The 13,318-nt window shown below is 37.9% G+C and overlaps 2 protein-coding genes, 2 non-coding genes and 1 pseudogene across 4 annotated transcripts in view; 3 read left to right on the top strand and 2 right to left on the bottom strand.

The window, feature by feature from the left end:
* LOC110059432 (uncharacterized) overlaps nucleotides 1–13,318 on the top strand; it is a 439,844-nt gene that overhangs the window by 33,047 nt on the left and 393,479 nt on the right. The gene's annotated exons all lie outside the window — the stretch shown is intronic.
* On the top strand, nucleotides 898–2,295 carry LOC149102480 (trace amine-associated receptor 9-like; annotated as a pseudogene).
* Trnal-cag (transfer RNA leucine (anticodon CAG)) lies at nucleotides 3,634–3,717 on the bottom strand. The gene has a single exon. It is a non-coding gene; the product is annotated as a tRNA-Leu (tRNA).
* Nucleotides 6,339–10,706, top strand: LOC149102478 (octopamine receptor beta-2R-like). The gene has a single exon (XM_089275452.1). It carries the CDS (start codon nucleotides 8,673–8,675, stop codon nucleotides 9,597–9,599), a length of 927 nt encoding a protein of 308 aa, XP_089131578.1. The 5' UTR covers nucleotides 6,339–8,672; the 3' UTR covers nucleotides 9,600–10,706.
* Nucleotides 10,788–10,871, bottom strand: Trnal-cag (transfer RNA leucine (anticodon CAG)). Its single transcript has one exon. It is a non-coding gene; the product is annotated as a tRNA-Leu (tRNA).

Raw genomic sequence — 13,318 nt, 5'->3', positions numbered from 1 at the left:
CAATTTTAGAGACAGAACCTGGCGGCACAAATAGGTTTGAAACCTGCACAAACTGATTACTTTAATCAACACACCAGCAAGGATAAAACAACCCAGAATGGTCCATCGATTATCATTATAATTTAAAACCCACGGTAGTCTGTAGATAACTTTGACAACTCAACTGACCCAGTGCCAAAAGCAAAGGTTAACCCAATACCAGAAATAATTCCGACAGTAATAACAAATCAACTCTATCTGAAGTCAAGGAACAAAAACAGTTAGCCTTGTAGAAAAACAACAATGATAACAACTGGGGAAACTTATCACCTTCTTTCGCCGGGAGCCAGTTCGCAGGCTAAATGTAAATTGATGAGCCTCCTTCTCGGCCTTTCCATTAGGCTGGACCAACTTGAGTTCTGACAAATCCTAAACTTTTAAATTTCATAATCTAGTCTTGTTTCTTGGCGGAAAACCTAGAGGTGAATTGTTTGTGAACCTTTACTCTATAAATAAATAAACAAAGATGTCTAAATGGCGAACAAAAAAGGCCTGAAAGCCTACAACTTCCCCCGTTTTGTTCCCAATACAAAAAAACAAAATTTTGTCAAGATGCCCATCAATAACTTTATTGAGTAGGATCAGCTGGTCCGGGTTTTTCGCTTTCAATTCTCCAACGAAATTTTTAAGCTGTGAATATAAAAGTCAGAACCCTTAGCAGATACTCTTCGAAGTTCAATCGTACTATGAAGACCTTAGTGATCTTTTTCTTTGTATCTCTGCCTTAGCCTGTGCTGTCCTTGGCAGATACATGAAAACCAATTAATATTAATCTTGTTATTAGACAGACTGCTATTTTAATACGCTAAAGAAAAGAAATGAATTAATGAAAGCGGAAACATTGATCATGAGACGACACAGCAGATGGTTTTAACATAGACGGTCCTTTAGGATGAATATTTAATCTTACACAAGTATTGAGAAGCTTCTTAACAGTCAAAATCATGAACACCAAGTTATAAAATGGAGACCTGGTTTTGGATTCTCGGATGGCTTCTATCAATTCTAACGATTTCTGGAAATGTCTTTATTATTTTCATCGTTTGTAGCAAACGACAGCTTCGAACGAAAACAAACGCGTTTGTTGTTTCACTTGCAGTGCCGGATTTCTGTGTTGGGATGACCGCTGTTCCCTTGTTATTTTTCAACAGAGAGACTCACTCACAGGATCGGATACCGACTGACTGGGAACATTTTATAACGTGGTTCTTCATGGATGCGTCCGTGACGAATATGTGCACTCGATCTGGTTCTGGACAGGTACATGGCCGTCGTTAAGCCTTTGAAATACTTAACTTTTATGAAGCGCCGTCGCGTAGTTCAATTGATCTCCTTATCTTGGGCAATCCCAGTTGGTTTTATTACAGTTAAATTATCACTCTTGCTTAGTTTGAAAACAACAATGATGATTAATGTTTTGATGTTGCTGTATATAATTTTCGAATTCCTTTCATGTTTCATGTTAATGTTCTGTTTTGCATCAATGTTAAGGGTTCTTTACAAACATAAACGAGGTGCGCGTTTATTGGCAAAACAGCTACGTTTTAACAATCGTGTTCTATGCAAACCTCAAGAAAAGACAGCGATTAACATAATGGCAATAGTGATAGGCGTGTTCCTTGTTTTTTTATGTTCTAAGTTGCAGTGTGACTTTCAAATAGTCTTTACTGACCACATTGACAAACTATGTAATGTTTATCATCTCTACTTGCTCATTGTGGCTTTAAACTCTGCCGTTAACCCTTTAGCTTATGCTGTTTTTAAGAGAGACATAAAGAAGGAACTGAAAAGACTCATCTGTTTTGTGATCTTACAAAAGCGCAGCTGACTCGTTTAATTCATTCACGCTAATTCGCTCGTGTACCTCTCGAACACACCAACACGCTTTCCAATTTTTCCAAACAGACGCCAAATAGAGTTTCGTACTTAGTCAAGTTGTGGGAAATTCAAGCATGCTGTATAAAACATAATTGCATGTTAAATAAGTAATTTTAAAAGTCAGAACAGGTAGCACAAAGTGGAAGGATACGTGAACTGCAACAGCTTCTTTTCAAGTTTAATGTTAACCTTACAAACAAGGTTGTCAGTGCATTTTTGAACCCTAGAAGGGGAGTTCAATGGGTTCTTTAATTTAAAAAAAGTCATTCTAGACCAGCATTTGTAAACTAAGCCGGCCTTTTTCGACATTTTATGCCACTTCTTCCTACGTTCTTCCTACGCACTTGTAAGATATAAATAAACATTGTAAACCAATAAGTTCACTCAATGCTCCAATTTAGTGTCATTTTATATTTCTCCTTTCTTCTCAACAACACTCTACGGTGATATAAAAGAAACTGTGCTTTTCATTTTCAGATATGTGTAACACCTGCAAAATAAAAGCAAAAACAATTCAGTATTGGGTTAAATAATAAAAAAATAATAATGAAGTTCCTGTCCAGAATCGATTAGCGTCAGCTGCTTTTCTTGTGTGGACAAGATCACTTAACGACTTGTGTTGTTTACTCCTTCTCAGCTGGCAGAGAGCTGATTATCATAACATGCTAAAACGCGAAATTCTGTCCTCCATAATCATATCGAAAGAATTAACAGAAATAATGTCCTAATCAAATTATTCTTTCAGCTGCTTACATTGGTTCTTAGACAACAAAACGTTGCCAAGCTTCCTATCAAAGTTTGGAAGACTAAATAACACCGACTAACTGTCAGAGAGGCTACCTCGAGGTCACCTCACCGAAAATTGACTGAGTCCGCAGTTTCTCATTTGAGGTGTTGCTAAGTAACATAACCCATTACTCAGTCAGTCTATAGTACAGACTACTCGGATAAAAATGCTTTTGAGTTCTCCCAACATTTACTATCATTCTTTCCGTATATGTCTAACTAGTTTAATAGGCTTCTTAGCACTTTTCAGCCTTGTTTAAAAGCTATGGAAAACTTATCTTCGTTGTTCTAACTAAGAATTTCTTTGTTTGCAGTCTTATCATATGTCTCAGTTACTACGCGCGCTGTTATTGGTCAATTTAGCGGGCCGTATTATACTCTACGCCCACTAAAATTTGAAGCTGTTTTGGTCGTGCTTCTGAAGGTCGCGTAATTTATCGTCAAGCTTTGTTAACTTAAATGACAAATAGATGTCCAAAACGTTTAGCTTGCTTTAAATTGTGACAACATGCATTAGTGCTAACCAAGGGAGGATGAAGGATGACTGAGAGAGGTTATCCCACATATAGACCTTATTCTCAAGGAAATCTCTGTCAAATTATTTTTAGACATGGTATCTAGTCCTCCCGCGGATAAATTTACCAGGTGCGTTAGTTGTTTTCGTTGAGGACGAAAATGCGTGCACAGCCGCTTGGGATGTCTATATAAGTAAAATTCGTGTCATAGGATTAGCTGTTTCTGGACACTGCTGGGATTTCGGAAGCCGGGAGTGAGCTAAAAATAACTTAAGAAGGATTGATTCAGGAATAAGGCCTATATGGGAGATGTACTCTGTTACCCTTTATGCTCTCTTGATGCTAACGTGTTGTCATCGATTTCAGCCTGACTTTGTCAAAATTAAAACATCTCGAAGGAAAAATAAAATAAAATTGTCAGAAGTGGGATTCGAACCCACGCCTACAAGAGTAGACTGCGACCTGAACGCAGCGCCTTAGACCGCTCGGCCATCCTGACCAGCCGTTGTGTTTATTTTTCAAATCTCTCTTTATTTAAGTTATACAAACGAAGTAGGTTATCAAGACACGACAGTGTGATAATTTAGTAAATTCAAAAGAAGTTCAAAACGTCAAGTAACAAGGTCGTATTACTGGCACCAGATAACGTTCATTAAGGGAACATGTAATAATGATAAGTATTTTTTAGACAACTATTTTCATCACCCATTTTTTTAATGGATAAAGTTTTCCTTCCAGCTCGTGTAAATATCGTAAACTAAGTCTTATTATCGCAAATGGCCTTTTAAATAATAAACTTTTTACAATTGTCTTATTTAATTGATAAATTAGAGGCAGGTTCACAGTAGCTCACGAACTTCCCATATTTATACTCGCATTGATAAATAAAGAATGATGATGATGACGACGTTGACGTTAATGTTGACGATGACGATGGTGATGACGTTGAAAATGACGATAACGATCATCGTGATGACAATGATCATAAAAAGCGTTCAAAGAAGGTTTTAAGAAAGGGTAGATAAGGAAAGTTATGAAGGGGTGGTAAATTTTAAACTTACACGCAGATTTCATGCTTGAATAATTTTTCTTGATGGTGAAATATCTTTTCTACACCTCAATGTAAGAATTGTTTTATGAGTTTTTCGTCCAATTTCCTCACGCACGACCCTGTATTATTTCCCACATCTGCCCGCATAATTCTTTTTTGATGCATCTAGGACCACAGGGACTTAGGGTTAGGGTTTTGAGGAAGATACGAGCTGTATTTTAAATCCAAATAGCACGCTTGGTTCTAAGATTTATATTATTTCCCTTTCAGTGAAAACTGGCTCTAGAATATAATGAGCGCACGCGAGCATCGTAGATGAGAGTGGTGTCGGTTGATATGTTACAAAGCTCAAAAACTTGTGTAGAATTGCATATTTTTGGTACGTGATCACCGATTGTTTAACATTTTGTAGTTACGTTAGTCTTTAGATTCTAAGGCCCGACTGTCTGCACAGTGAGTCTTATGACTTCAAGTCTAATTCTTATGACTTCATTAATAATTTATCAAGTTAAAACAAAGAAAATCACAACCGTGAAGGAGGTTTGGATATCCGGTCTTAATTATAGATTTTGACGATTTTACTTTTCCGTTTACTCCTTAGTCATTGTTTCGATTGAGAAGATATATCAAACGCTCGAGACAGTGTTTCATCGGCTATTCAAACACCTCGAATTTCGTCAAAAATACTCCGCTGCGTGTCGTATTTTCAACTCTCTTCTCGGTGTTTGGGCATCCCGATGAAACAGTGTCTCTCGTGTTTGATATATTACTTATCGAGAATACTCGTAAGCTCCGAACAATACCCCATCGATGGTCATGTTTGGGTTTGTCCACTGGCCGTGGTCTGAATCTCCCAGAAAGATTCTGTTTACGTTTCTTGTTCTCTAAACGTTCTTTTTGCTGTTTTTCTTTTTCAAGAACTTTTGGTTTGTTTCAAGAACTTTCACCATGTCATTCACAAAAACTTTTTAGTTCGCTTCTGAAAGTCGCGTGAAAGGGTTTGGGTTAGTGTCCTGTAAAGATGTTTAATCCTCCAAGCTCAGTTCGTCCCGTGTGGCCCACACATAGCTACCGATAGGCTATTTTAAAAGTGCGTTTGCATTTGTCAGTCAAGCGGTAGTAGTCCTCTAGTAGCAGTAGCAGTAGCAGTAGTAGTGGTAGAAGTAGCAGTAGCAGTAGCAGTAGCAGTAGCAGCAGCAGTAGCAGTAGCAGCAGCAGCAGCAGTAGCAGTAGCAGTAGTAGTGGTAGTAATAGTAGTAGTAGTTCCTTGAGTGGTAGAAGCAGTAGAAGTTAGACGGAGAACGTGCAAGACGGAAGTCCAAGAAATAAAAGCCCCAGAGACCAGAGCCTCCGCACCTCCTCGCTTGGACGACTGAGAGATTTCCCAGTATATATATCAGATTGCGTGATTCGGTTCATGCACCTCGAAGACGCAATATTTAAAATACTACAACGAGAATTTTTATCGAAAAGAAGAACTTGGCGAAAAACGTTTTACGAACAATTCTAATGCTTTCTTTGCAATCTGGTTGTAAATGTAAATGTAAATGTAAATAAAAATTTAATGTCAAACACAGGGAGTGCTTACATTAGAGTTTTACATTAGGCACGTCCTTTTGTTTCAGGAACGGGGTCCTCAATGCCAAGGGCAGAAATGCAGTGTCAAGGAAGGTTATGAGTTCCTCGAGAGTATACTTATTCAAATAGAATGTAACAAGCAAATTGCTTTGGTGTCAATCATCTATATCCCACAATTTCCGAAGTTTTCAAACGGAAGATGAGTTGGTTGTTGGCTCCCTTTAAGTGCGGGGTGAATATATTTTTTTCTCCACGGGAAAATATGTTATCTATACTTCAATGCAGGAGTTTTTATGGCTTTTTTGTCCAATTTCACCTTGCACACATGACTCTGTGTTACTTCCTACACCTACTACTACTTTTTATGATCCGTCCTGGACCACAAGGATTATTTTGAGGAAGATATGAGCTGTATTTTAAATCAGTAAGACTTTTTATTATTCCCCTGACAGGAAAAACTTCCTCTAAAATATAACAGCGAACGCGAGCGGGCGTAGATTAGACGAGAGATAAGAGTGGAGTAGGTTTATATATATCTGTTTGCGTGATTCTGTCCATACACCGTGAAGAAGCACTCAGCTGTTATTACAATACTCATTTTTATCGAAAAGAAGAACTTGACGCAAAAACTATTGTAATGTTTGCATTAATTTTAGTGCATTGTTTGCAATCTGGTGTTACATTAGGCACGTCCTTTTGTTTCAGAAACGGGATCCTCAAAGCCAAGGGCCGAAGAGCAGTATATCAAGTAAGGCAAGAAACGATAAGCTATCATCGTCTCTTGAGCAAGGCTACGAGTTACTCAACAGTACACTTATCCAAATAGCTTGTGGCAAGCAAATTGCTTTGGTGTCTATCACCTGAATCCCACAATTTACAAAATTTTCAAAATGGGGAAGAGTTGATTCTTGGCTCCCTTTGAGTGCGGGGTTTTTGCATTGGAATTAACAATTCATTGCCATCGGACGGGGTGAGAACTGTGGGAATATATTTGCTTCAATTTCTTTTCTTTTCCTTCCCTTAAAACATGTACTTATACCACTCTCTTCTATAAACAACTAAAATTTCAAGATTTCCCCTTTCATTTGAGAGTAATAACATCAATGCAAGATCAGGAAATGCAGACGAGGGGATTCGATTTGAAGACTCTCAGTCACGAAGATCTGTTATGCCATCCTCTCAGGGATGTCCTCCTGAAAATTATTCGTACTCGCGTCGTTTATAATAAAACCACAGCGAAGCACATATCACCATAAAGCTAAAAAAAATGTAGAATCAGAAGAAATAATCATTTAAAAGATTTATCTTGTGGCTGGCGTGCGAAAGCCTTTAAATATAAAACGGACAATGTTTGCTGAAAACCGAATTACCTGCTTTTGAGTTCGAACGACCAAATAAATTTCGCAGTGTCAATCAGCAGGTGATGGACAACAAAAGCATGCGAACATTTGTCAATATTCTTATTAGTTGCTGAGGAAATCCATTTAGAATGTGTTGCTGATCTTAGTCACTCGAGAAAGCGTAGGAGGAAAACTACATTAGGAAAATTAAAAAAGAAAAAATCAAAAAGCTCGACACACTTATTTGGCGTATTTGAAATAGGATATATGAAATTCACACCTTTGAACGGCGGAATAATGTAATTAGAAGAAAGACTGTCGCAGTTAAATGCACAACTAAGTAGGTGCGAAAAAGCCTGAAAGAAAAAAAAAACACTTTAGCCTATCGATAATCGAGGAATATTTTGGCCAAATTTCTGAAAAACATCTGTCTGTCAAATCTACAAACGCTATTAATTCGATTTCATCAGCTACTAAAGTGCTCAAAAGGTAAACTAGAGCGATGTGTAGATAATGTCTTTGACCAAATAATCTAACGCTGCAAATCTATCTATATTATATTTTATGTAAAGCCTGCGTTTTCAGCTCCTAATGTTTTAAAAGCTTAACAGACCTCATCAAAGTGGGTTGCTCTGCGGTGCTGCAGCCGACCAATGAAATACAACTCAGCTCAGTGAGATCTCGCAAAGGCTCTTTGGAGAAATAGCACATCGAAACTTACTGGAAATATCATTTTGCCGCCGAGTCGTAGTCAAAGTGATTTGCAGTAATGGGGAAAGCGAGTTCCAACCCAAAGGATTTTGGTACGCGAAAAGCAAACGAAGTGCTAGCCAGTGAAAGGGAAGAACAGGCGGAGAAAACAAACTTTTGTCTCACTAGCGGCGAGTTCTTACTTCTTTCTTTCATCGAAGAATGAAGTTTACGGCGAAAAATCCACTAGGTGCTCCGCATTTATTTAGGATCATAATACCTTTAGGTATTCATTAACTCCCAGTTCCTCAAAGCAATTTTTCGCGATATCTCGCGGTCGTTAGAGCATTTTAAATTACAACTTCAGCTATATAATGGGCGAAGATCAATGTCGTAAAATTTGGCTTTTGAAAGTCAACCTAGGCAAGTTCAACTGGTTCTTGGTGAATCAGCCGATTTTCACGAGGGCAAGCGAGAAGCTGCTCTGCCTACGCAGTTGTTTCGCCAAAGTAATAAGGCCTCATTGACATATTATCCATCAGTCTGCGTCCTGGAGTTCACCCGGTCTCTTGTTTAAGTGTCATCATCTTGCCGTCGCGTCGCTAAATTTATATACGTGTAATAAAGCTATAATATCACAGACTGAACATTGATGTCAAGAAAAGAACTTCTAATTGAAACTGGAGGACGAGCAGGTGTTTTAAGAATATGTTGTTTTTCAAAAACGTTGGGGATCAATCAGCTTGTGTCTCAGTCTTGAACAAAAAAGATCACGAAATATCCACTGACTAGAAAATGAAAACCTGGTTCTGGATTCTTGGCTATTTTCTTTCAATGCTGACAATAACTGGAAATGGCTTCATTATCTTCCTTGTTGGCAGCAAACGGCGGCTTCGCACCAAAACCAATGCGTTTGTTATTTCGTTGGCAGTGGCGGATTTCTGCGTTGGGATGACCGCTGTGCCATCGTTATTCTTATCCAAGCAGGACCCTAAGGAGACTCACCCAGATGATGGGTTTTCAGCTGATGGGAAAGATTTTACGAGATGGTTCTTTATGGATGCGTCCGTGACGAATATGTGCACTCTGGTTCTGGACCGGTACATGGCCGTCGTTAAGCCTTTGAAATACTTAACTTTTATGAAGCGCCGCCGAGTCATTGAAATTATCTTCCTATCTTGGGCAATCCCAATCAGTTTCATTACGGTTGAATCATGTCTCTTACTAAGTCTTAAAATACCTGTTATGAGTGATATTTTCGTTTGGTTGGTTATGATATTTTATGAGTTCCTTCCATCTTTTATGTTAATATTCTGTTTTGCATCCATGTTAAGCGTGCTTTGCAAGCATGATCGAGCTGCGCGTTTACTGGCAAAACAGCTACGTTTTAACGATCACGCTTTGCGTAAACCTCAAGAAAAGACTGCAGTTAACATAATGGCTATTGTGATAGGCGTGTTCCTTGTGTGTTACGCAGTTCATTTACGCTGTGGCTTTCAAATAATCTTTAAGAACCACAATGACAAAATATGTGATCATGATCATGTGCAAGTACTTCTTGTAGTTTTGAACTCTGCTGTTAACCCTTTAGCTTATGCTTTGTTCAAAAGGGACATAAAGAAAGAGCTTAAAAGACTGACCTGTTTTGTGGTCCTACAACAGGGAAAATTTAGTGACTCAGAACGAAATGAGTGCTGTGCCACTCGTTCCGGAATCTTGTAAAAAGTCAAATGTAGTTGCATTGCTTATCCTTTGGCATATTAAAACATTTACAAGATATATAAAACATTTGCTCGCATATATAAAACACTAGTTATTCACTTAGAAATAGTGATTTTGATATCCCTACTTTTAATACTATAAACTACGGAGAACATCCTTTAAGATATCAAGGACCGCGCATATGGTCGAAACTAGATAATAAATTGAAAGGCTCTCTGAATATCGAATCATGCAAAAGGAACATTAGGAAAAAAGATCTCACGTCTTTTCTGTACAGCAACAATAATTGTTGTAACCTCTGTAATTCTTAAAGACTACCTATAACATGCCTACTGTTTTCATGTACTACTTATAAATACATTTTTGCAGATTGATTGTATATACACTTCTTTTTGTTTACTTATTTAATTGCAAATAATTTTAACTTTTTTTTGTTGTGTCCCCAATTAGCAGTTAATACTAAATACATTGACACTTCAATAAAGCTGTTATTTATTCATTTATATAATTTTGATGTCTTCTCTTCTTGCATTTTCGTTACTGCATTGATTCTGGGGTAGGATCCAATGACAGCTATGTTAACCTCCCTCTGGTTGTGTAGGTCACGTGTCCAAGCAAACCATGTGCTCGCCAATTATCCTGATCTATCTAAGTTGGTGCGCTCAATTTTTGCCGAGTAAACAGCCAGAAAGCATTATGGTGCTATTTTTTGGGCAGGCAGAGAAGGCATAATATAGTATTTTAGATAAGGAACTTTACAAGTCATAACAGTAAAACGTAATGTAAAATAAGAAATGAAATGGTTGAGGCCAAGTACGTCTGCTTTTAGAAACCCAGAAAAGAACGTCAATTGTTCTTGGCGAGAGACGTTCTTTCCGAGGATTGCACCAGAAAATCTCTGTATTTCAGCCTATATCTCCATTTACTGCAGGGGCGTGTTTTATAATAACTGATTCTAACTGTTATCTTTGTCGAATTTTGGCAACTAGGGTTAATAATTGTATCGCAAACTTGTGTCAGGCTGAATTTTAATCCATCGAACTTGGTCCATTAATCTTGCAGGTGAGAATAAATTATCAAAGAGAGAAGTGAGTGAAATATCAAAAACTTATTCAATTACTGAATTCTTACATTTGTTTTCATCATTTCTCTATGTGATTTCTGCTACCTTTTAAAATAAAAGGATTTTGTCAGGAGTGGGATTCGAACCCACGCCTACATGAGTAGACTGCAACCTGAACGCAGCGCCTTAGACCGCTCGGCCATCCTGACCCATAGGTCACTCAAGATGAGTTTCTTTACTGTAATCAGATTCGGAATAGACCAATTGGAAGCTCTATTGTCTATCTATTGCCTAATGAATATAATCCACGTGACTGATTGATTTGATTATTATTGGCTGAAGACTCAACCCAATGGCGTTCGATTACACAACGCGTACCCGACAGCTTTTAATGTGGCGTTAATAGTAATTTCTCACTGTATACCTATTACCACATCGCGTTAAACAAAGTTTTGAGGGGAGTCCGCGAAGTAAAACCAGGGAATTTTAATGAAGAGACAGCAAAGCATTATGCCCGCCATGGGGCATAAAAGCATGGTGGAATTTGAGGGATTCAATCAAGTTCTGCGATGCGCTAATTATGTATGACGCGTGTTGATAGGTGCGCAATACGTGCCTATGTTTAGCCAGCGGAATTTTCAGGTGACCATCCGTATAGACTTGCCACAAGTCGACCACATGAGTTTCCGGTTAGAATAGCTAAGCGAGCGAAGCAAACTGCGAGATTTTAGGCCGCGAAGCGTCCGTGCGAAGGTCACTAAGCGGCCGATCCGAGCGAGCGAAAAGGTCGCGAGAGGTATAACGGGTCAGAAATAAACAAAACGAAGGACTTTTCTGAAAGTCTACCGTCTGTTCGAAGAGAAGGTTTGGGTGAGCCTGATGTAAAAGCAACCGATTATATAAGCCCGATTTCTATCCAGAGGAGGTTGTGATTTCGACTGATACAATGCTAAAATTCTGGTTTCTCAAACTATATGGCAGACTTAAAAAAAGTCGTGGCTGTTCATCGTGGTAAAGTGCATTAATAATAAATTGCAATATTTTTTCTCACGATGTGGTCATTTGTGATGTAGATAGCGACTTTTGGATTGCATGCTGCTAGTCTTCTTCCACGACGTTTCTTTAGTGTAGTTACTTCATTTTTACGTTTAGGTGGGATTGCAGAGCTTTGTTTCTGCTTTTTGAATAGGTGACAAAACAACATAGAAGGTAGCCAAGAGAGAGCTGCTAGTATCTAGTTACATGCTTCTGCAATGCCATTGAAACGCTTGAGACTCAACTTGATCAATAAATCATCTTGTATTTAATGAGCAGTTTCTACTACGATTTTTGCTACTTGAGATTCATTTTCATGTCTTGCGCCTCGTGAATTATGTTTCTTAGCATATTTTTGGAAGTGGTCCTGGAGGAGTACGTGCTTCTAAGTATAAAAAACGTAAATCGCAATTCGATAGCTGTTAACAATTACATTCAACAGTTTATTTGCTTTTTCTAAAATAAGTCCAAGTGTAATGGATAAATTAGGGAGCTTTTATGAATTCAGTTTATTTTCAAAACATTGAAACATTTCTTATGCAAATTATGAAAATGGGCCTAAAGGAACTCTCGAATTTCATTGTTTGATCTTAAAAGTGTACTTTACTGTCTTTATTGTCTTATTGACAGCTGCTGACATAAAACACACGAAAACGTTAACCTTGATCCAAAATAAAAAGGCCAGCATATCAACCCCTTGATTTTTAAGAAAATGGCTTTTTGCTTTCTTCAGTAGCTGGAAATGATTAATAATAAAAAAATATGCTGCTAGGCTGTCGACTAGATGAACGACCATGATGTGCTCTCTTTCATTGGTATACGATCAACACATGGCCACATGGGTGGGATTTCTGTTTGCCTCTTTAACGCGCGCTTGTCTTTTTGAGGTGGCGTTCTCTTTTCAAACCAGCCAGAGGAAGTCAATGCTGGCTTCTAAATGTGTGGATAAGTAATTTTAAAAGTTAAGAATATTTATTAAAGTGTCAAACCATATTTTAAGTTAGGTTGTGATAACGTTGCTGTTTTCTGCATGTGTTACCGAAAATGGTACAAGTAAAATTTTTCAGTTGGCCTAGAGGAACTCTCGAATTTCACTGTTTGATCTTAAAAGTGTACTTTATTGGAAGAACACAAACTATTGAACGTCTCCTAGTTCAGGAAATGACAGCAAATTATTTCTTTTGCACTTGAGCAGGGAAAAACTCTTTCCTTAAGCTTAAAACGTCTTTTACAATGACAAGGAAATTCGATGGAAGTTTGGAGGATGAAGAACAATGAGGACTAACTAAGAAACCGCTTGTCTGATAGTTGAACTGAAACGGCTCCTCAAACTGTAATGAGGCTGAACGGATCTATTTAATATAATAAGTATTGACAAGCGAAAGAATAAAGAGGAAACGATTCAGGCTAAGATAGAACAATAAAGGAAAATAAAGAGGTATTTCTTAGTCAAGAAGAAAATTAAGCTCACAAAAAGAAAGAAAATAAACAAAAGTCAGCTGTCCCGACTCAGCAGGCGAAAACAAATTCTAATTTCTTCTCATCATTTCTTATCATTTCAATTCGATGTCCAACAGGAGAGTGATGCGAAAAAAGAAACGTCATCAACATCGAAGGATAT

Source organism: Orbicella faveolata, unplaced genomic scaffold (assembly GCF_042242905.1).
Source record: "Orbicella faveolata isolate gen_17 unplaced genomic scaffold, um_ofav_v1 contig_36, whole genome shotgun sequence".
Taxonomy (NCBI): Eukaryota; Metazoa; Cnidaria; class Anthozoa; order Scleractinia; family Merulinidae; genus Orbicella; species Orbicella faveolata.
This window is presented reverse-complemented; position numbering and strand designations above follow the sequence as displayed.